We start from the raw sequence: 23,871 nt of genomic DNA, 5'->3' as shown, positions 1-23,871 counted from the left end.
ATGTTTGAAATTCCTTTGTAAAGAACTTCCTTTTTGGAAATGTAGCAAATGAAGAATTTCAGTTGTCAGTTTTTTAATTATTCAAAATCAATTGAAAAAAGTGATAGTAATAAAAATATGAATTGCTGCATACTATATGAACGTTTTAACCCTTATCAAACATTGGATTTTTGCATATGGGTTTTGTTAAGGACTAATGATTTTTTTGGTTGGTTTTTAATTGGAGAAATTGCAGGCGGGTTGTATTAACAGCTGCTGGGCCTTAAAGTAGTGCAAATCTGAGTAGCCTCTTTACTCCCCATAATTTCCAAAAATATTGTAAAAAAAAAATACTGCGAGATCTGAATGGTTATAAACTTGAATGTTTGGCCTTTGTAAATTTTAGAAAAGCTTAAGATTAAATTAATATGAAAATACCACTAAGAATTACGGAATCTTTTGGAAGTTGCTTTTTTTTTTTTTTTTTTGATAATTTAATCTGCTAATCACTGCTTTGACTATCTGACAAAATTAGTCATATAAAAATGAAAAACTTACACAAATACATTGTTTTGAGATTGTGCAGAAAAATAGTAATCGTGTTTTAACAAAAAAAAAAAAAAAAAAGTTTTCCAAAATAATTTGTTTTCTCTGTTGCATTTCTTTTGAAATTTCCTGCTATCATGTAAAGACTGTTTTGAGTTTTCTAATGTGATTTGGAATATATTATGTTATAGATGCTTCTCTGTTAACAGAATGTCAGGCAAAATTTGCCAAATTCTAATGATAGATAACTAGGAATTAATTTCTAAAGTATTGTCTATAAAATTGGCCACAGAATTCTTGTGGCCAACATTTCAGTTTGGGAATTCTGTTGATAGAAAGGTATATTCTGGTGTATTTAATTCTCATAATTTATCCTCCAAATTCCTTTTGTAGATGGTATGGTTCCGTGAAAATGTATATGAAGAGGTTTTGAGGCAGCTGAGACAAGCTTTGGCGAAATGCTATGCTGTAGCCTACGAGAACGCTGGTGCTGTGTCTGAAGCCACAGTGACTCCACATACATTGAACTTTGTGAAGAAACTGGTATCAACGTTTGGAATTGGTGTTGAAAATGTATCCAGTGTTTCTACAACCATCTCAAGCTCTGTTTCAGAGTCTTTAGCTCGGAGAGCACAAGCAACTGCTCAAGATCCAGTTTTCCAAAAGATGAAAGGACAGTTTACTGCAGATTTTGACTTCAGGTTAAATTGGATTCCAATATTTATTGTACTTTTAAAATCCTTTTCATTTGATCTGTTTCTTGTTTGTTTATTTTGTTAAGGTGTTATATTTTGAAAATATAATTTAGATATAATTTTTACATTATATTACTTAAAAATATCTATTAACTAAAGAATGTAATTTTTTTAAACCACAAGAAACATTTTCAGAATTTAGAGCAAGGGGTAAAATTTGGATAAAATAATTGTTCTGTATTTTCTTTAAAATTTTTATTTCAACATCTAAAATGCGTTGCATACTTCAGAATTTTTCCTTAAAATGAATGGCGACATGTCATTTATTATGTACATGTTCTGAAGTTTCTTATTTTTGTGTGTAACCCTGTTAAAAACAGTTTCATTCTCTAAATGCACTAAGGATTAATAAATAATATTCATTTCAAACTGTGCTGTCATATCTATTTATTATGATTTTATAAATTCTTTGTGATTTTTAAAGCTTATGAATTCATTTACAGTGTTCCAGGCGCTATGAAACTACACAATCTTATTAACAAGCTTAAAAAATGGATTAAAATCTTGGAAGGAAAGACAAAACTTCTTCCAAAGTGAGTTAAAAGTTTCATATTTTTTTTTCTACTTCTTATTCATATGTAGATACATATTTAATTTATTTTATATGGATTTATTGTTTACTTTTAAATTGAAATTTAAACAGCAAAAATTGATTGTTATATAAAAGAGTTTAAAAAATGTAGAAAAATGTGTGATACATGCTTTGTAAAGAGAGTTTAATGTTATGATTTTATTATTATTAAGTTAGTTGAAAATTTGTATTTTAGTATACTCATGAAATAACATCAAAATAGTATTTTTTTTTAATATATTATTTCTTTTATTTTTAGATGCTTCCTTATTGAGGAGAAATGCAGATTTTTAAATAACTTCTGTCAACAAACAGCTGATGTAGAAATCCCTGGTGAATTTCTTCTACTTCGAGTAAGTCTTCTTTTAAATCAAATTTAAGTTCTCTAAATGTTCTAAAATAAATAATATGTATATGAATGTGTTGTTTGCGAAAATTGTTTCCAAAAGTGGAGCTCAAATATCATCAAATTGTATAATTTCAATTTTGTTTTTGTTTTTCATTTTCTGTTTAAAAATCATTTTTTTGTGCAACAAGATTGAAGTAAGCTTAAAATTAAAAAGTTCTATATATTGTGTATATATAAAATATATTGTGTATTTTTTTAATGCTCATTCTTAAATTCAAAATAACGATTTCGCTACTTAAGTTATTGTAGCAAAATTTCGTACGCTTTTTCAACGATTGTGTCATTGCTTATATAACAAATTAATCATCTTTTTTAGGTACTTCATTTTCAGATGAAAATGCACTCCTGTTCTATGTATTTTAATTCAACTTGTTACTTTTATATGTTCTGTTCTTTATGGAAACTAAATGATAAATCTTTATTTAAAATTTAACACCAAACTAGAATCATTTTCTCTTCTTTAAAATCTTGTAGAATTCTGCATAAATTTTGGGACCCATTTTGCACATTTATTTACACTAAATTATCTTTTTTTGGTCCAATTAAATATTTTTGAATATTGTTTACATATAAATGTAGTTAGCTGCAATTTAAAATATTACTTATGTTTAAAAGAATGAAATTTTTTCATGTCTGTGAATAATTAATTGGCTGAAAATGACCCTATTTAATTTTAAATGTTTTATTACAAAATAGTTTAAATGCCAAATTTTAATATTTTATAAATATATTTCTTGTTTCAAAAACATCTAGAAATTTTTTAAAAAGGCATGTATAGACATTCCCACAATAATGTACGTTTAGTGCAAAGTTTGGTTATCATTCAGATATAATTATGAAACTAGTATTTGCAATTTACCTATAAAGTCTGTCTGAACTGAATGCATACTTGTTTTGCAAGCATTTATTTAACAGCCAGTATTATTATTATTACTAGAGAATAAATGTTTCTCCTCAGCTTATAAAATGAATAAATTGTAATAAAATTCTATATTGATTAAATTTTTGATGTGTTTATTTAATTCTTAATCCATAGAACCACTATTTTGTTCGAATTGCACGATTCATGCCGAAAGTGGATATTGTTCAGAAGCATAATACAGCAGCTCGAAGACTGTACATAAAAGGTCACAATGGAAAGGTAAAATGAATGCTCTACTTGACACATATGTTTATTTATAAAATAATAGCTATCCGAATGAATTTTAATGAGAAATTATGAGCATGACAATTAATACTTCATTTGATTCATATTACCAGTAAAATGGTAGACATTATTACTTAGGAATATGATGTATATATTTTGTTGTATTTTTAATTGGAATTTTAAAAAAATTAACTAAAAGTTTGAACTGATGTTTTATTTTTAATGAATTTACAGTAAAACTTACTCTGTACTTTCATGCATATACCAGATGTGACACATTTGTACGGACTTAATCATTTTTGAAATCAAATTTTATCATTCTTGAAATTGATAAATTTTCTTTTCATAAAATAATTTTCAATATTTTTTAATATCTCGTGTACTTTTTGCATAAGTTTATTCATTTTATTGAGTCATACTTCTCAGTGTTTTATGTTTAGCATAATTCACCATTTTATGAAGTTCATTTCTTTTTGTTTCTAGCTTATATCATGTCTGATATATTTTTCATCACTTTATTTATTTATTTTTTACATACTCTAGGAGAATTTTAATGCTAAATTCTATTATTAACTGGTAATTGGATTTTGAAATTTTAGATATACCCCTACTTGGTCGTTAGTGATGCATGCTTAAGTGATGCAAGAAGGGAAGAACGTGTTCTGCAACTTCTGCGAATGCTGAACCACCACTTGGGAAAACAGAAAGAGACATCAAAACGTTTCCTCAACTTCACTGTACCTCGTCTTGTTCCCGTAAGCCCTCAGATGCGTCTAGTAGAAGACAATGAATCTTCTATTTCCCTTCTTGATATATACAAACAGGTATGATGAATTTAATAAATATTTAAATGCTGGCATTATTAATGTATTAAAAAATCTTAAAGTAGTTTTTTAAAAACAAAAGTATGATTGTTAAAGTGAAATTGTTAACTAATGTAAGGTGCTTATAGATGCATTCTAAACAAACTGGAATTTTTTTAATCACATTTAAAATGAATGTTAAGAGTTTTTCTATAATTTGATATTTTTTTGTGCCTTAATTTCTTTATAGTAATCTTTTCACATCTCATCTTTTGTTTTGACATTCATATTCTTGAGGGAAAAAAAATATCTACTTTTTTAATTCTCTAATAAAACTGTCTGTAAGATCTTTTAGTTTTGTCTTTAAATTTTTCCTGATTCACTCTTATGAAATATTGAGAATTTTTCCCCATAAATGTATGATCAAATGTTATCTTTCTAGAATGAAAATTAAAATTAATTATTGAAAGTTCTGAAAGAATTATTGAATTCTGAAAAATAATATATAATATTATATTTAGCCTACTAATTATCTCGGTTTTCACATGTATTGTTATTTGATGCATTGATATATCAATCAGGAAAAAAATTGATATCCTTCTGAGCAATTTTTTGCATTACATTATTTTTAAGCCTTTCAATTCCTCCCCAGAGAAATATTTTCACCTATGGTGTGCTTTAATTGAAATCTGGTTTCAGTATTCCATTAAAGTTTTTAATTGATTATCAAATCTTTAAAGAATTGAATGATTCTATGAATAATAAAGACCTATTGAGATAGATATATATAATAGCAATAAATGAGATTTTTCCCAGCCTAAGTAAATATAATTTTGAAAATCTCTATTTGAATTTTGTTGGAATTATAAAAAAAATTCTGGATTTAAGCTGCTGTATAAAAAGCTGATGTTTTTTAACTATCTATTGCATTTTAAAAAGAGCTAAACTGAAAAGAAACTTTTGATTCTTTATTATTAAATGGCTGCAAGGAATTCTAATTATTAAATTATATGTTGTTACTGAAACTATTAAATTGCAATGTACAAGAATGCATTTGTTTTTCTTAATCTTAATTGTGCCCTTGTCAAAATAATAATTTAAAGAACTATAGAAATTTTACAGAAAAAAATTCTAAAACTGATATGGAAAGCATGTCTGGTATTTGCAAACTATTTAATTTTCCTATTTCAGAATCAATTAAACATTTTGAGATTTTTAAAAAGTATTTTAATTTGTGAACTTTTTAATTTTTATTTTAAACTTTCTAGCGATGTGCGAAACGCGGTATTGAATATGATGCACCTCTTGCAAGATTCTATGAGAGATTGGCTACTGTACAAGCTCGTGGCTCACAAGCAAGTCATCAAGTGCTGCGAGACATTTTGAAAGATGTTCAGAGTATCATGGTTTCCAAGACCTTACTTAAGGATTGGGCTGAACAGACATATCCATCAGCCACGGATTATTGGACATTCCGAAAACAAGTTGGTTGACCTTTTTGGCATTAAAAGGAAAATCATAATTAAAATTCAGAATTACAGTATTAAATATCTCGTGAATGTTTCACTTTATAAATCTGGAAAAAAATTGTTATTTAGAGCTCCTAAGATTAAAACATTTGGGTTAAAAAATTGCACGTTTTTTCAGAAAGTTGAATAAGGCATAATCCTTTAAGAAGCCTTTATATTTCAGCCAATAACTTTGAAATTTTAAATTGAATAAATTATCTTCTTGGCTAGTAAAGAAAACACTGTAAGGTGAAGAAATTCTTTTGTAGAAAATTTTGTGTACATGTGTACATATTTGCAGTTGAACATGCAATATCGAACATGCTGATTTCAACTCTTGAAAAGTTAAAAATATTTTAAAAATTGAGTCAAGAATGTTTAGTAAATGAACTGCAGTGAAAGAATAATGAAAATTTTGTTTATCTTCCTATATCTGTAGTTTTACTTGATTTAAAAAAAAAAAAAAAAAATCTGTTTTTTCCCATATGTATACTGCACAGAATGTCTAATAATTGCTGTTGCCAAAAAAAAAAGTTAAGAATACTTTTTTTTTTATTCCTTATGTATATGCATTCATAAGAATGATTAAAAACTAAAATTTTCATTCTTAGGAATAGAATTTAAATCCCCCCCCCCCATTTCTTACAAAGCTGTGGCACAAGGTGTTTTTTAAAATGTTAAATGCTCTGGTCAGGAATTAAAATTATATTTTTCATTATCTTTATGATGCGTAAAAACGTGAATTCATTTATACATAAAATGCTGAAATGATAAGAACAAATTGATCAAGTGAAAAAAAAAAAAAAAAAACCCTAAGAAAAAAGAAATTAACTGAATTTTTCCAATTGATGTCATTTCAATTTAACCCTCTCATCGTTAAAAATTATAGTGCTAGTTATCAGCAAGGATATTCTTGTTTTACAACCTGCATCTTTTGCTTGAAACAGAGACTGGCCCACCAGTATAAAATTTGCATTCCGGGTTTAGTAGTGAAAGGATTAAAGAATAAAAAACCAATAAACATTCCAAATTCTTATATTTTTCTAAAAAATTAAATCTTGTGACTTACCTTTTCTGCGCATTACCACTTGCATTCTCCTAACATTTGTTTCCTTTGACAGTTTACTCTCCAGCTCGCTCTGTACGGCTTCATCGAATATGTGCTCCATCTCACCCGCCTAAATCCGGACATGATGTATATTCATCAAGATAGCGGCCTCATGAATATTTCTTATTTTAGATTTAACATTGAAGATTCGAAGGGTGAGCATTCTTAAACAATTGAAAATACATGCAAAAAAAAATTCATATTTAATTCACTTATGTACAATTCTAAGCCTTAAAACTATATTTTAGGTGAATTTGAAGCTAGTCGGCCTGTTCCATTCCGTCTCACTCCAAATATTGCCGAGTTTATCACCACTATTGGAGTGTGTGGCCCTATGACAGCATCTATGATTGCCACGGCTCGATGCTTAAACATGCCCAATTTCAAAGTGGTTTCCCTGCTTAAAGCTATACTGAGGGATGAAATGTATGCATGGTACAAAAAGGTAAAGAAATGTGATATTCCTAGATTGTTTGTTTTAAATTATTAATTGTTTTTATATAATTGTAAGCTCATGTTCATGAATTCAGCTATGTAAAGAATAATGCATTAATTAATTTTATGAAATTATATATTTAAAAATTATATAGCCCCTACCACTTGTAACATTCAGGTCCGATGCTTTTCTGCTTCAATTCAAAATTAAAGGGGGGGGGAGAAAGAGAAAAAAAAGGGGGCATAGACAAAATTATAGAATTTTTTTTTAGTTTTGATTAGACAATAGTTGCTAACTTAATGCTTCTATGACTTTAATATTTGATTTATATATATATATATATATATATTAAGAATTAATTGCTCGATATGGTTCTGAAATATAAAATATGAAGATAGATTTGTTTATTTTAATGCTTATTTCTCTGGAAACATTTTCTGAAAAATATGCTTAATTTTTGAAATTAAAAAAAATGGCATTTTTTAGATTAAAAGTTTTAAATGTTTTTGTCAATACATTTTTTATAAATTTATCCAAAATTAGTTTTCAAAACTTGTCTTTGATGAAGCTAATATTATAAGCATAGGATGGCTTTAAGTTTGACTTAAATAAGATGTTAGCCTAGTAACAGTTTGATAAATTTTAATAGAATATCATTTAATTAAATAAATAAATCTATGTATTAAAAAAAATAGAAGGTACTCCAGTTTTGCAGTGTTTTTACAACAACTAGCCCTATGTTGCAACTGTGGTCAGTGGTGGTGCTTAATGAAGAAATTCCAACTCTCGGTGCCTTGTTGCAACTGTGGTCAGTGGTGGTGCTTAATGAAGAAATTCCAACTCTCGGTGCCTTTAGATATTTTTTTATTAACAATAACAACAGAGTTTAAAGCTCAGGGTAAATTCCATTACCGCTGAGGTCCGTGCCTGCCACGCAAGTCCCCGTTCTCGGGGGTGGATATTTACAAACAGGAAATAAACAACAGGCGGGAGCGCCATCTATGTACAATCTGTAACACTCCCCACCTGAACTTACATAAGTTCATTTTCCATATTACAAATATAATCATAAACAAGATGAAAAATAGAAATGCATAAATCATAACATTACAATAATATAAAATATTCTTCCGATTAATGAAAATTTATGAATTAAATTTCAATACCATATACAAACAATACAATTATTTAACTAAACATATATATTTAAGGATTTATCTCTAAATTGCAAACAAGTTGAACTGAGCGTTTTATGTTTCCTTTGGGAGTTTTGATGAGAAGAGAACGAACTTGTCCGTCTCGTCCTGGACACAACTCCAAAATTCTTCCTATCATCCACATATTCCTTGGATAACGCTCATCATTAATTAAAACGACATCATTTATCTTAAATGAACAAATCTTACCTGGCTGTGGAGAGATATAAGCTGATCTCAAATTAAGCAAATATTCCTTTCTCCACCTATTCCAGAAATGATTCAAAATTGTTTGTTGATATTTAATCCTTTTTGTTAAAGAATCTCTATTTACATTTAATTCCTCAATTTTAGATTGTATTACTGGTAAAGATGCTAATCTTTTCCCAATTAGAAAATGAGAAGGAGTGAGTGGTGAAGGTTCGGAAGGTTCATTGTACAGATACGTGATAGGCCTAGAATTAACAATAGCTTCAATTTCTAAAAAAATGGTTTCTAATTCCTTAAAAGAAAGACTCGATTTGCCAATAATCTTCTTTAAACAAGTTTTAATTGTACGTATCTGCCTTTCCCAAAAACCTCCCCACCATGGACTCCTCTCAACAATAAATTTCCAAACAATACCTTTAGAGGCAAATACATTTTTAACTTCAGGATTATTAATATATTTCCACCATTTACTTAATTCAGAATTTGCCTTTTTAAATGTTTTAGCATTATCAGAATAAATTACAGAACACAAACCTCTACGAGAAATAAATATCCTAAAAGCTAATAAAAATGAATCAGTACTCATATTATTAACTAATTCTAAATGAACAGCTCTTACTACAGCACAAGTAAATATTATCAGATAACACTTAGAGTCATTCACAAAAAAAGGTCCTGCAAAGTCTACGCCAGATACATCAAATGGTGAATGTTCTAGAATTCTGTCAGGAGGTAGTGGAGCTACCACCTGTTCTCCAGTCTTTACCTTAAAACGTCTACATATGAGACAGTCATTCAATACCTTTTTTACAAATTGTCTACCTTTGATGATCCAGAATTGTTCGCGCAAGCGAGTTAAGGTACCTTCAATACCTAAATGGCCCATTTTGAAATGAGCATCCAATATCAGTAATTTTACAAATTTATCGTTGGATGGGAGAAGCCAAGGATGCTTCGCCCTCATGTCACCGCTAAAAAACTGCAGACGACCCTTCAATTGCAGCAGATTATTTTCATCGAGTTCAGGACTCAGATTATATACGCACGAGTCCTTGGAGATGACACTCTTAGAAAGAAGCTGGTGAATTTCAGCTCCGAAATATTTTATTTGAGTAGCCTTGATCCAAGAATGTAAGGCTTCCTGAAGTTCGAAAGCACTAAGAGGTCCACTAAATTTTAAAGAACGAGGTTTAGAATTGTTCATAAACCTTTTCACAAAAGCTGTAACATGCAAAAGTTTTCGAAGATTGCTGTATTTATCAATGTTAATACAGCTTGAAATACAGTCATCAACATTGGTAGTAACAACCATTGTGTTGACGGTTTCAGTTCTCCGTCGCTCTGAGGAAAATATTTCTTTATCACAAATGGAATCAGAGAGAATTGACGAACACTGCACAGGCCACGAATGTACCGGCCGAGACAGCCACTCGGGTCCCGTCCACCAAAGAGAACTTGAGAGAAATGCTTTCGCCGATTCCCCTCTCGTAGTTAAATCAGCAGGGTTTTCCGATCCACTACAATGGTTCCAACAGAGCGGAGAAGTAAGTAACTGCACCTGAGTTACTCTGTTACACACAAAGGGTTTCCATATTTTTGCCGATCCCTTCACCCAATGGATAACAATTTTCGAGTCACTCCATAAATAAACTCTTTTAATTAAAGATGGAAAGGTGTCCTGCAAGTATTTCGCTAAGCGAGCACCGATGAGTGCTGCCATCAGTTCCAATCTCACAAGGGTTAAGGTTTTCAAAGGAGCAACCTTACTTTTAGACATAATAAAGCTCACCTTAGCACTTCCTTCTTCGGTGATGTATCGGAAATATGCCACAGCCCCATAGGCTTTAGGACTAGCGTCACAGAAGATGTGGAGTGAAATGTCATTCGTTCTTAATTTCGTAAACAGTTTTCGTTCAATCCGCAAGTTATCTATAGCAGAGAGTTCAGAGCACCAAGTGTTCCATTTTTCTTCCAAATCCTGTGGTAGCTGTTCATCCCATTCGAGGCTCCTTTTCCATAATTCTTGAATGAGAATTTTAACTGTGATTACAAAAGGGCTGATTAGCCCACAAGGATCGAAAATGTGAGAGATTACTCTCAGCACATGTCTTTTAGAAGTTCCGTTGGTGATTCCAAATTCCAAGGAATTCCAAACATCTTTTAAATTCAACTTAATCTCGTCCTCAATTGGATCCCAATTCAATCCTAAGAAACCCGATCCTTGCCCATGATCAGTATTTTCTTTATACCCATTCTCAAACCAAAGTTTATTTAACTCGACACAATTAGTTCTTAATTTCCTTAAATTAAACCCGGCGGAGCGTAATATATCTATAGCAGAAGAAGTTAACTGATAAGCATCCTGCGCGGTATCTGCTCCAATAAGTCATCGACATATAGAGAATTTAACATTTCACAACATTTAGGATATTTATCTCTAAATTTCCTTATATGAAATTTTAAAACGCAAGCCAAAGCAAAGGGAGATGTAGTTAAGCCAAAGGGAAGACGATTAAAATTAAATACTTGCTTTGAGCCGCCCTACAATTTTTATCGTCCGGAAACCATAAAAATTTTAGATATTTTCTATCTTCCTCTGCAATCTCTATCATAAGAAATGCCTTTTCTAAATCTCCGCAAAACGCAATTTGATTTTCCCGAAATTTAAGAATAACATCCAATAAATTGGCATTAAGATTAACTCCTGTCTCAAGTGAATCATTCAAAGATTTTTTATTTTCCCCTCCCTTACTACTACAATCATAGACTATTCTTACTTGAGTCGTAGCTTTATCGTCACGGATAACCGCTCTGTGAGGCATATAATATCCCGTCCGAGTGTCTTTATAAACACATTTTCCGACAATATCGCATTCTAATTGATCCTTAACAATTTTTTTGTACTGGTCCGCAATTTCGGGATTTTTATTTAATTTCCTTTCCATTGAATTAAAGCGCCTTTCCGCAACTTCAAAATTAGAATCCAATTCAACTGGAGGTCCCATATTATCTTTCCACATTAATTTGCAAACATACCGTTTTCCATTAAATTTCAAATTATTTTCGAAGGTTTTAATTAATTGATCATCCCTCTCAGAAAGACCTCGTATTTCGTTAGGAAATTCCTCTATCTCCCAAAATTTATTGAGCTCAAACAAAATAGAAGAAGAATCCATTATCAAACAAACATTTTCGCAACTTTCAGTTGAATCGTCCCTCTTACCGACACCCCCTATTAGCCACCCGAAGACTGAATTTATGACCCAGGTGTTCTGACAGACCCTTTCCCGTTGGTCATAAACAACTTCCCAAAAGGAGTCACTGCCCACTCGAATTTCCACCGGAACAACCTTGTCAAATGAGTCGGCAAGTTGTATGTTTTTTGTCTTCAACTCGCTCAAAATAGAGTCGTCTGGAATATTTAAAGACAAGTTAGAAATTATTTCTATTACCAGAGCTTCGAGCATATAAAATTTTGATCGATCATGCCTATTCTCAAGCTTCAAGCATACAACTGGATATCGTTTTTTATGAGCCGTAATTTGGCCAAAAGAATATATAGCAAGCTCTTCGTATCTTATTGGTTTGAGATTTAACGCTTTAGCTAATTTAGCCGAGATAAAACTCTTGTGAGAAGCGCTATCCAAAATGGCACTTGTTAATACCGACCTTTTATCCGAACTAGCAAAGACCGAACAAGTTTGTAAAAAGGCCTTATTTTTCGCATTAACATTACTATGCGATACAGAAATATTTTCAACATTTTTATTTAACATCGAAGGCGAATTATGAGAATTACTTGAGATTTCAGTTTGCCTTCCAGCTACGTTTCTCACACTGCTAAGAGGGTTATCATTTTTTCTACATACTGATTCATGGTGAAATTTAGAAGAACACGATACCTTTTTTTTACACACGATACCTCATTTACAGAATCTGCTCATATGATTTTTTTTAAAACAATTCCAACATCTACCCTCAATCTTAAGTTTATTTATTTTTTCTTCAATATTCAAAAGTTTACAACTTATTGAATCATGACCGTTTACGCAGTCGCAAAATATACAAACATCTTTTACCTGGGTATGCAATGCCGCGGCGGACGAAACATTTTTTGGCCTAAAATAATTTTTTTTGATGTCTGTTATAATTTGGAGAAAAGGTACGTTGAGTTTCAGAACTTTTTGGGTTACTGACAATAGACTCACAAATTTCCCTCGATTCAACTTCATTTCTTAAGAAATCCATAATTTCCGAAACCTCACAGTTATTATCCTTACTGCGCTTCCGATGAAAATCTAAAACCAAATCTTGGGGCAATAATTTTAATAATAAAGGATTCAACAAATGACCATAAGATCCCTCCGTAACATCTAGAGATTTTAAATTTCTTATATTTATTTCAATGTCGTCATACAATCTACGCAAGCCTTTAACATGGGAGGAATTTCTAACGGGCTCTAAATTTAGTAGTCTAGACATATAGGAATTTATGATGAAATCCTTACGCCCATAGCGTTGATTTAAAAGCTCAATACAAGAATCATAATTCTTTTCATTTAACTCAAATCCAGCAACTACGTTGTACGCGGGGGGAGAAAGCAACGATTTTAAGTATTGAAATTTTTCTATTTTAGTTAAGGAGTCATTATATCCGATTGCACTATTATAGCAATTAAGGAATTCCATGAAATTTGTATCTCCAGAAAAACGTGGAATTTCTAATTTAGGTAGTTTCAGAGCCGAAACCGCATTTATTGATTTGTTTAGGCTCGAATTAGATTCCTGGGCAGAAGTATTTACGGTGACTTGCTTTAGATGACCCCTCAATTTAATTTTGACTGTTAATATTTTATCCTCATATTCTTCAGATCCTTTTAATTCCGATTTGAATTTTTCTGGATCGGTAATAAGGTCTTCTACTTCTTGATTATATTGTTTTAAAATTTCCTCTTTAGTTCCTAAAAGTTCAAGGATTTTTTCCAAAGTATTTAAGTCGCTTTTTTCTTTTTCTTCCTCCAGAGCTACATGCGCTCTTTTTAGTAGCTTAGTGACGCTGCTGCGAACACTGCTTCTCTTTTCTATTATCTTTGTTAATTTATCCATGCTTAAATAAAATATCAAAGGTCTTACCCGTATCCAATCTTGATTAATTTCCCGGCCGATGCACCATATTGCAACTGTGGTCAGTGGTGGTGCTTAATGAAGAAATTCCAACTCTCGGTGCCTTTAGATATTTTTTTATTAACAATAACAACAGAGTTTAAAGCTCAGGGTAAATTCCATTACCGCTGAGGTCCGTGCCTGCCACGCAAGTCCCCGTTCTCGGGGGTGGATATTTACAAACAGGAAATAAACAACAGGCGGGAGCGCCATCTATGTACAATCTGTAACACCCTATTTTATCGTCTGCATGCATGTTACTTTCAATGTGATTAACCAATTAGTATTAATGATATCTGTTAATTATTATCACTAATTTAATTAAACTTTTAGATCAGTTATTAATAATTTACCACATTGATTGTAATAGTATATACAGTGGATAAAAAAAGTATTGGCAATTGCCTATAAATGATCATATTTGCTAACAAAGTATGTTTACAAATTTTAATTTAATATAGCGATTACAGAAGGAGAAAAGACAAACAAATATAACGAAATTTTCATTTCAATATTTTTTAGTCAAAATCTACGAGAAAATCCAAAATTTACATGATAAAAAAAGTATTAACAAAATTATGAAACTGACAAAATTATGAGCGAAAACAAAATCGGTATATGTTTAGTACTTTGTGTGCATACCTTCTGCATCTATAACAGCTTGTAATCTATTTCTCATAGAGGAAACGAAGGTCTTTGTTGTATTGTTGAAGAGTCTTATTTTGTGCCACTCTTGCAAGAGTAAACGTTTGAGGTCGTCTTTACTTGAAATTTTCTGATTTCTAGAGCCAGCAGGTGCCATAAATTTTCAGTTGGATTGATGTCAGGCGATTGAGGTGGGGTTTTTAACTGGCGAGGAGCATTGTAGAGTAGCCATTCACGGGTGAGATTCACTGTATACTTGGGGTCATTGTCTTGTTGAAAAACGAATGATGTTCCTAAGCCAAGATTTTGGGCACTGATTTTTAAGTTATGGCGCAAAATGTCAATGTATGTACCTGCTGTCATAATACCATCAGTAAAATACAGATTGCCAACTCCATTAGCTGCCATACAGCCCCAAACTAAGACGGTGCCTCCACCATGTTTTACAGTAGCAGTTAAATGTTGCTCTTCCAATTCAGTATTTGGCCTCCTCCACACATATCGTCGTCCATCACTGCCGAAAATGTTAAACTTTGATTCGTCGGAAAAAATAACTGTGTTCCAAAACTCTTTGGATAAATCAAAGTGGTATTTTGCGAAATCTAACCTCTTTCTCCTATTTATTTGCGAGATGAATGGTTTCTTTCTAGATGCCCTTCCATAATAATGTCTCTCTTGTAAAACATTCCGTACAGTCTGTACGCTGAAAGTCTTTTGCGAAGTAAAAGCAACATCTCTAGCTATCTGGGGTGCACTTATTTTAGGGTTTTTCTTAACATTGTTAATAATGGCACGTTTTTCTCTTGTAGAAAATATTCGAGGTCGTCCACTTCTAGTCTTATTTTCCGTTGATCCTGTTTTCTTAAACTTTTTTACAACACTTCTGACAGTAAATAAACTTATATTCAACTGCACTCCTATAGCACGATAAGCCTTCATTTCTGAGCCTAATAATCATGTTTTTAACACTAACGTCCAACTCCTTCGATTTCGAAGTCATTTTACTGCAGTAATCACAAAATAATGCATACACACTTTTGGAGTAGTTTTGCAGACTTTATAACGGTATAGTTTCTTATAAGTCGAAACACGTGACTTCAATGTAACAAAATTTGCATAGCAGTTAAAACTTTGCCAATATTTTTTTGACATGCAAATTTTCGATTTTGAAAGAAAAAATCGTAGAAAATGCAAATTAAAATAAAAGTTTTACTATTTTTATATATCTAAGATGTCTTGTATTTAATTAAGACAGCTAAAATTGCATAACATTTTATTTATTTGTCAATATGAATAAATTAAGGCAATTGCCAATACTTTTTTTACCCACTGTATATATATATATATATATAAATATTTGTAAGAAGCATTTAAAAGAACTGGACAAACCTGTGGTGGTAATAACAAACATTAAAAACAATTTTCAATAATAAATGAATGGCCTGAAATTAAAAGCTATAAAACTACAACATCATGAAATGCCCTACTCTGCAAATATCTGCACCATTTATTTTGAAAATGGAGCAAGTTTTTATAAAAAATAAAAGATAAGTATATTTAATAAATTTAAAAATATAAATTAATTATATTATCTGGCAGTGTTTCTACAAATTTATCAATATATAATTTGACCATACAAATTTCTTTTAGACATATTTATCAGAAATAATATATATTTACAAGCTGTAAATGGACTTGCAATTTATAAAAATTATTAAATTTTTCAATTATGAAAATTTAAGAAACATGTTTTGCATTAATCACATTTTGTTAATCAATAATAATAAATAAAATAAGAGTATTATTATTTTTTTTTTGAGTTAACATAAAGTATAATTCACTTTGTGTTCCAATTGATATTAAAATAAAATTGATTTATACTTTCTTCTTACCTATTAAACTGTCTATTGCTAATACGAAATGATCTCATTTTTGAACGAAAATGAATAGGGTTACTCTTTTTCTCGTGTGAAATAAAGCAAATGTAACCTTGCCAGTTTGTGGAAATTGGACTTGTTCAATTTTCATAATCAGTTGCTATATGATTTATTGGACATATAGGGTCTTCCATTGATCATTTCATGGCATTCTTTTCACTTCAAAAGAACAGTCAGTTTCCCAAATGCTTTATTTTTTTAAATTTTATTTTGGGCCATGCCTGAACTTGTTTTAATGCACCTTCTAAAATTTCTTCATTTGCTTTTCATTGCTACATATATTTGTTGAATATTCTTCCATTTTAAATATTGTATCTAAAATATCATTATGCCATAAAGCTGAAAAGTGCTAGAATATTATTCTCTGATCAACAATTTCTGAAATTTTCAGAGACAAGAAGATTCTCAGCCTTCCGATGCTCGATCAGATGGACGACCAGATACTGTGGAAGGGGCTATTGTCATACAGATGGTTAACAAAGCAACAGGCCAAATAGTGCAGAGACTACAGAGTAAGTCTGATCTAATAAATTTTAAAACTCCTCATTAGTCTAAGCAGTACTTACTTTTTTTTCTGTCTTTAATGTTAAATCTCCAAGAAAGGATATTGCATATTCACAGTAAATCATTCTGTGTTTTCCGTGCAATATAATTTTACATATGATCTTGCGAAATTGTCTATTAACTGCGTGGCAATGATTAATCGCCAAAGACAATTATAAAAATGTTCAAAATAATTATTGTTATATAATTATGTTTGAATCTAAAATATAAGGGAAATGTGAATTTAAATATGAAAAGAAAATGAATATTAATTTAGGAATAGAGAAATAATAGATCAAAAAATATTATGTTTGAATCTAAAATGTAAGGGAAATGTGAATTCATCTTTGGGAGTTTAAAGGAGGAGTCCCAACTTGAATGACCACAATTCAAAATTGCAAGATTAGTCCCCAAACATCTTTTTGCAGCTTCAATTGAATTTATATGAACATTGCAACCTACTGAATTTGAATAATTTAATTTTGTATTTCTTCCCTCTTGTTATTTTACTAAAACTTGGGAGCAGTATTTATCATTAACAAAACATTGGATATATCTTAAGGTAACATAAAATGTTCTATTAAATTAACGAAATTACCTTTTAAAAAACTCATTATGGGCATATTTTTTTTCTTCTTTGTTCTAAATTTCTACAAAAAAAAGTACATTATAATTTTGGAGACTATATCAAAAACATTGGTTAAATTTTATATATATTCTGTTGGCCTCATTTCAAACACCATGCAAACCAAGGAATGAAAATTTTTCATCAGATACTTATAACTATTTTTTAAAAAATAAAATTCTCTCAAGCATGTAAGTAACAAACATGAATTTATTTCTAATTTTTATTTCTGTCTGTTTTTCGTTTGATATTTATCTCTATTTCCTAATTTATTAAGTAATAGTTTACTTACTTATCACTTAAGAATCCTAGTGGTAAGATAATAAATATTTCATATAAAAATTTGTAAAATTTACTTATTTTTAATTTTATAAAATTTACCATTAAAGTTTACTAATTTCCTTTGTTCTGTCCAGTTTTAAATTTAATTTAATGGCCTATCAGCTAAGTATAATAGCATTTAATGTTTAAAAAAATATTTTGTCATAAATGATTGCTTCATATTTTTTTGCTTCAATGATTTCTTGGAAGTCTAAGCTGTTATTTAATGTTTTGTTGTTTCCTGATATATGTGTTGCGTTTCTGTAGATCTTGCAGCATTCGACAACCCACAGACTCAGTGCAATGTGAGCACACTGGTTGCAGCTGCTAATAGTCATGATAATTTATGTCGCATGGACCCTGCATGGCATCCCTGGTTGTAAATCTCCGGAAATTTCATCTTTGTATAAAATCATATGGGTTTACATCATTTGTGCTATACATTTTTATGTAATGTTTTAAGTATTTGAATTTGTAATAAAGGAATATTCTCTTAATATTTCTCTCATTATTTTGTGAATCTTCTTATATCTTCTTGGATATGACAAGCTATATACACTTTATTTTAAATTTATCTATTAGTCATATTTAGTAAAATATTCTTGATGCATTTGCATAGTAAGCAAAAAACAGTCGTCTCCTCTGCAATTAAAAGTGACCCAGTTATGAACTCTGAATGTCACTTTTATAGACTATGCTTATTGAGGTAAATCCACCAGTCAAAATTCAGCATTTTCTTGAGGCAGCTGCTGATTGGCCAAACATAATGATTTTCAAAGTTTCATAACTGGATGAATATTAATCACAAATGTTTTTTTAATTAAGTTATTAAGAATATTTTGCTAAATATAACTAATAAGAAGAAGGCATGAGGATGAAAATTGAGTTTGGGATGAGTAATCATTCATGAAAATATGTAAGCGCTATTGCCAATTTTGAGAAAATGGCCTTCAAACTTTCGGTGAAGGTTCTATAAATATAATGTGTTGCCAAGACGCAAATAATATAGTGGATAAGGTGCTGGAGCAATCTTCATATCCTAGCCAAGTTTTTTTTCTTTTTTTCTAAATTATTTCAAATTAATTTAACAATTCACAAACAGCATTAATGAATGTTTTTTTAATGTTTATAAGAAAAATAATGATAAATAAGAATGCGTTTTTTTTTAATATTCAGAATTACTGAGATGAACAGTTTAAAGAGGGTTTCAATGAGTGTAACGCTCCTTTTTTGTATGGAAAAAGAAATGCATTTTCCCTTAATATCAGTATTATAATCTAAAAAAGAATGTAAAATTATATAAGTAGAGGTATAATTTTTTTTTCTTTCAAAAAAATTATTTTATTGAAATTGCAGAATATTTTAATTATATAAACATGTCTCATCGCTATCGGTAAAATCCTGAACTGAACCGTGATCTCCGAGATATAAGGCCTGCTGGCTGTTGCAATGAGTCATCATGGCTAGGCGGACGCTCCGAGATAAACGGAGATTAATATAACGCGTAATTTGCGATGTATAGCGTTATGCTTCCTTGACAATTTTCGTCAATTCTCTAAATTATCGAATAATTGCATAGATACTAATTAACAAATATTACTTTCTATTTAAAAAATTGACATTTAAATAATTACAATCGCTGTTTAGAATTTGAGATATTGAATATCACCATTTCTTGACAACTTTCATTATTAAAAACGCATTCACCGAATTATTAAGTAGGTGCCTAATAATTGCTTAATAAATAATACGAATTATTTATTATCTGTTTGTGTAAAATAGATGTTTACATTAAATCTTCTTTGAAATGAAAACTTTTTAGTTCTCAGGAATTTTATTTTTTAAAACTAATTATTAGTAAAAGATTTACATGTAGAAAATAAAAAATTGCTGTAAACAAAAAATTTGATTAATAACATTAGTAACGACTGAACCCATGTTTCCTTTACGCAAACAATATTCCTGTACTTATCGAATCCATTTTTGCTCTCCCCCTGGCAGCGCCATCAATCGGCACATTTCGGAACTATTTTTTCTATCGCGGAACAAAATTCCATTGCCTCGTGAATGTTGTGTTAAAATATTAAGTCTTCTGACTAGTAGTTATAAAATTATCGTTTTTTAAAATCGTAACATTAATTATAATCACCTTATATGCAAAATTCTGACAATAAAAATAAAATTACATTTAATTTATTCTGAATATTTACCATTTTTTTCAAGAGTATTTTACTTTGAAATAATAGCACGGACAATACCACCTTCTTATCTGTCCGTCAGAGGGCGCTACGATAATTGATGAAGCTCCAAAAAGAAGAAATGCCCTACCTGGAAACCTCTACGAAACAAATTCTTAACTCTTCCATGTCTAATGATATCGTTTATAGAATTTGATCCGATTATTTGTTATCGGCTATCAACTGGATTTTCATCATTTGCTCACTTTTAATCTAATTCAACTGAAGAGGAAACGAATAATGTTATTTATCTTTATGAAAATAAAAATATATTTTATGGATTAGGAGGACTCGGATAAATTGTTTTAAATGAATGCCAAATGACAACCTCAACTGTTGCAGAATTGAAATATTGTAACGAGCGAATTATCTTTCTTTATAAGAACCGGGAGCAGCGCGAACGCAGTCCCGACTACCAAAAATTATGCGCCCCAACCAACCACACTTTGCGGAAGTGGCAATTGTCAGCCGACCGAAGTGCAATGGACGGCCTCCAACCGGGAGAGCCCCCTCCTTGATCAGGGCATCTCCGACGCCAAGTAAGTATGCGGCGTTTTGTTCCATGAAAATTTATAAAAACATAATGTCTCTAATTATAGTGGTAAAAATAGCCGCGAATAAATAAATGTTGTTGGTTGAAAATTTCCACTACAAATTGTACCCAGTTAATGAGCGATCGTATCCACAGTAAAATATCTTCTGTACAATTTAAACACAGCAATCGAATTATAAAATCGGTAAAAATCAGAGAGATGATATTCGTTTCTCTCTCTGCAAAACAATACTAATAATATGGTATTTGGAGCTGAATAAGAGAATGTGAAGTCATGTCGACTCAAGCGCCGCCATTGTTAAGTCTCAGTGGAATCTGCGTCTTACAGGAATTGACGATGAGTGAAGTGGGAAAAGCAAATAATTTAGAAATTGTAACAGAGAGAATTTCAATTAACCCTGCTTTTTATCCTAGTGGAAAATGCCGTTACTGAAATGAAAAAAGAGGATTTTAGTCGAAGCTGCTAGATTAATAATTCATTAAGGATTATTACTTCTTAAATCATAAGATGGAGCTGTTATCACTGCTACTTCAATTCCATATCCAAAAGGATCTATTTGTAATAGAAGGACGAAATTTCATTTAAACATATAAGAAAAAACAGCGGAATAGTAATAATGGTGCATTACCTATCTTAATTGTTTACATTATTGAACGCCTGCACTACGTTTTTACTATCGAGCATTTCAGAAACAAGCAGGTTTCGAAATCATTTTCATAACAACATATTTTAAAAATGCCATGTTCGCAGAAATAGTGTCAAATTTTTATATCTTGGTTTAGTGGCATAGGGAAAGGTGAATTAAATTGACTTTTCCACCCCCACCCCGAGTCGAAGCAAAGTTTTTAGCAATTGCGAATCTTTTAGGAACATGGGATTTTTTTTTTTTTTTTCCAACTCCGACGGGATATTTTACTTTAAAGGAAGAATTCTCACATTTTATCCCCCCTAGAGGCCGAGATCATTACGCTTATCGGTTTATGACTACGTTTTAAAGTGCAAATTGTAAACGACCGATACTACATAAAATAAACATTTCTTATTTTAGGACAATCTGGCCAACGACTGAAAGTGTTTTTAAAGACTAAAATCAAAACAGAGACTACGTCAGTTCCAAGTGAGAGAGACGATCTCACTCGTTCTATTTTTAATAACCACAAAATCCTCGTTGCCAGATGCAACAGCAGAAAATCAGTTTCATTTAACACAAAACAATATTTAAAATATCTTTGCAGCAATTACTTCTAAAACAAACTCGAACAATTATAACATGTCGTTCCAAAAGTGAGAAAAATTCTTAAAATATAAAAGAGCATTCAAGGGAAAAAAGAAAAAGAAATTGTGAACATATTTAAAACTGAAATATTTCGAATGCTACATGCAAGTCGAAGGAACACTTAATAAAGAGAAATGTTATCCTATAACAAAATCACTAATTTTGATATCTACGTAAATTTTGTAGATGGCAGCGAGAAATTTTGTGTGTGCATGTAAGAAAAGCATTTTACTGATTGACACTTTTATATTTTGAGAGTCTATAAAAATTTAATTTAAAGACAAACTTTTTCATGATGAATTTGCACAGAATATTCATTAAATTGTCCACTTTATTTAATGAAATTTCGTTATTCGAAGTGTACAATTAAGCGCAAAAATGAAACGGCAGTTGCCCCCCTTTATTTAGGGATGTCCATAATTTCATATGCAATTGTACCCGCTATGCATGCATTCCTGAATTAGGTTTAGGTATCTCCTACGAATGAATAGAGATATGTACATGCGTTCATCCATATGGACAGAGATGCATATTAATATGCGAGTAACAGCAGCAATTTCCACAGAAAATGATTTCTCGTTATGATGCGAAAGAAATGAATATTCTTCCACAAGGGCTACGGTTCTGAACGGACACCTCCGTGGTAACAATTTTCTAAGTGAATTCTTTCCTTTACTTAAGACAGGGACAGCGCGAACGCAGTCCCAGCTACCAAAAATTGTGCACCCCAAGCAACCGCGATTTGCGGATGTGGCGAACGTCAACCCACCGAAGTGCAATGGAGGGTCTCTGCTCGGGGGAGCCTCCTTGTTGATCAAGGCATCCCCAGTGCCAGGTAAGTATGACTGGCCAACTTTTCAGAAAGTTCATATACATTATTTTTCATTTACAAAAGTGGTAATACCTCTCATTACAATCTAATGTATTCCGTCGAAATATTCTTGAATATTTCTAGAAATCCATACATTTTAATTTTCTTTATATTTTTAAAGTAGTTATATTTGCATTCTATAACTAGGGACACAATTTTATCCTAAACATTTTTACCCAGCTAAATAAAAAAAGAGGGGAAAAAGAATCATAAAATATCATATTACACCATCAACAACGATATGTAGATGGCGCTGCAAATCGAATGTTCATATCCGTAAGTAGCTACATCTAATGGTTGTTCCAATGTCATCCATTCTTATTATATGTATCGTCAACCTGAATTTCATTGATCGCATTCCAGAATTGTCATTCAGTTGGATTGTAGCTACTATTGTGTATTGAGTTGTTCGAAGAATAATGCTGAATCGAAACTTCCACAGGCGACAATGTAACGTACATTTTAGAAGCAATTACAACACCACTAGAAAAATAAACAGGTTCTGACGTACTATATATACGACGTGACACTTAAAGTGCAACGTACTCGCTTCGGCAGTACATATACTAAAATTGGAACGATACAGAGAAGATTAGCATGGCCCCTGCGCAAGGATGACACGCAAAATCGTGAAGCGTTCCACATTTTTTTATTTTTTATTACTTGGTTTTAGATCGCATATTCCGGGTCGTTATAGCCTTGTTTGCTTCTCTTTAAAAATAAAGCATACGGTAAGAGGTTTTCTTAAGGAACAATTATAATTTATTTCATTTTAAATTATTCTGCATAACATCATTTTTCAGCTAAAAGATATTATGCATAAAAATTAAAGAAAAAATACTTTGATTTGCTTATGCATTTCGTATTCCGACATATTTACTCTACTTACCCAACCAGCAACAATTGATCTGATGGGGCAATTCTAGGGTTTATTACAGTATGACTGCTTAAAATTTTGCATGCATATATATATATATATATATATATATATATATATATAATCAACAAAATCGACACCTTTCAAGACCAGC

At 30.9% G+C, this 23,871-nt stretch overlaps 1 protein-coding gene and 3 non-coding genes across 6 annotated transcripts in view; 2 read left to right on the top strand and 2 right to left on the bottom strand.

Annotated features, from left to right (window-relative positions):
* Positions 1–18,399, top strand: part of LOC129956456 (transformation/transcription domain-associated protein-like) — a 123,916-nt gene extending 105,517 nt beyond the window's left edge. For all 3 annotated transcript variants that reach the window (XM_056068343.1, XM_056068342.1, XM_056068341.1), the window contains 10 exons: positions 919–1,226; positions 1,724–1,813; positions 2,111–2,204; positions 3,297–3,401; positions 4,007–4,231; positions 5,479–5,694; positions 6,840–6,981; positions 7,075–7,271; positions 16,805–16,925; positions 18,170–18,399. In XM_056068343.1, coding sequence (XP_055924318.1) covers positions 919–1,226; positions 1,724–1,813; positions 2,111–2,204; positions 3,297–3,401; positions 4,007–4,231; positions 5,479–5,694; positions 6,840–6,981; positions 7,075–7,271; positions 16,805–16,925; positions 18,170–18,285 — 1,614 coding nt within the window. In that variant the 3' untranslated portion in view covers positions 18,286–18,399. The remainder of the gene's footprint in view (positions 1–918; positions 1,227–1,723; positions 1,814–2,110; positions 2,205–3,296; positions 3,402–4,006; positions 4,232–5,478; positions 5,695–6,839; positions 6,982–7,074; positions 7,272–16,804; positions 16,926–18,169) is intronic.
* Positions 18,400–20,524: 2,125 nt separating this feature from the next.
* On the bottom strand, positions 20,525–20,686 carry LOC129957745 (U1 spliceosomal RNA). Its single transcript, XR_008782852.1, has one exon. It is a non-coding gene; the product is annotated as a U1 spliceosomal RNA (small nuclear RNA).
* A 1,964-nt stretch (positions 20,687–22,650) lies between these two features.
* LOC129958001 (U1 spliceosomal RNA) lies at positions 22,651–22,812 on the bottom strand. The gene has a single exon (XR_008783097.1). It is a non-coding gene; the product is annotated as a U1 spliceosomal RNA (small nuclear RNA).
* Positions 22,813–23,382: 570 nt separating this feature from the next.
* LOC129957962 (U6 spliceosomal RNA) lies at positions 23,383–23,489 on the top strand. Its single transcript, XR_008783060.1, has one exon. It is a non-coding gene; the product is annotated as a U6 spliceosomal RNA (small nuclear RNA).
* Positions 23,490–23,871: the final 382 nt, after the last annotated feature.

The sequence above is a fragment of the Argiope bruennichi genome, chromosome 11 (genome assembly GCF_947563725.1).
Source record: "Argiope bruennichi chromosome 11, qqArgBrue1.1, whole genome shotgun sequence".
In the NCBI taxonomy this organism is placed as follows: Eukaryota; Metazoa; Arthropoda; class Arachnida; order Araneae; family Araneidae; genus Argiope; species Argiope bruennichi.
Note: the sequence above shows the minus strand (reverse complement) of the source record. Positions and strands in the feature narration are given on the sequence as shown.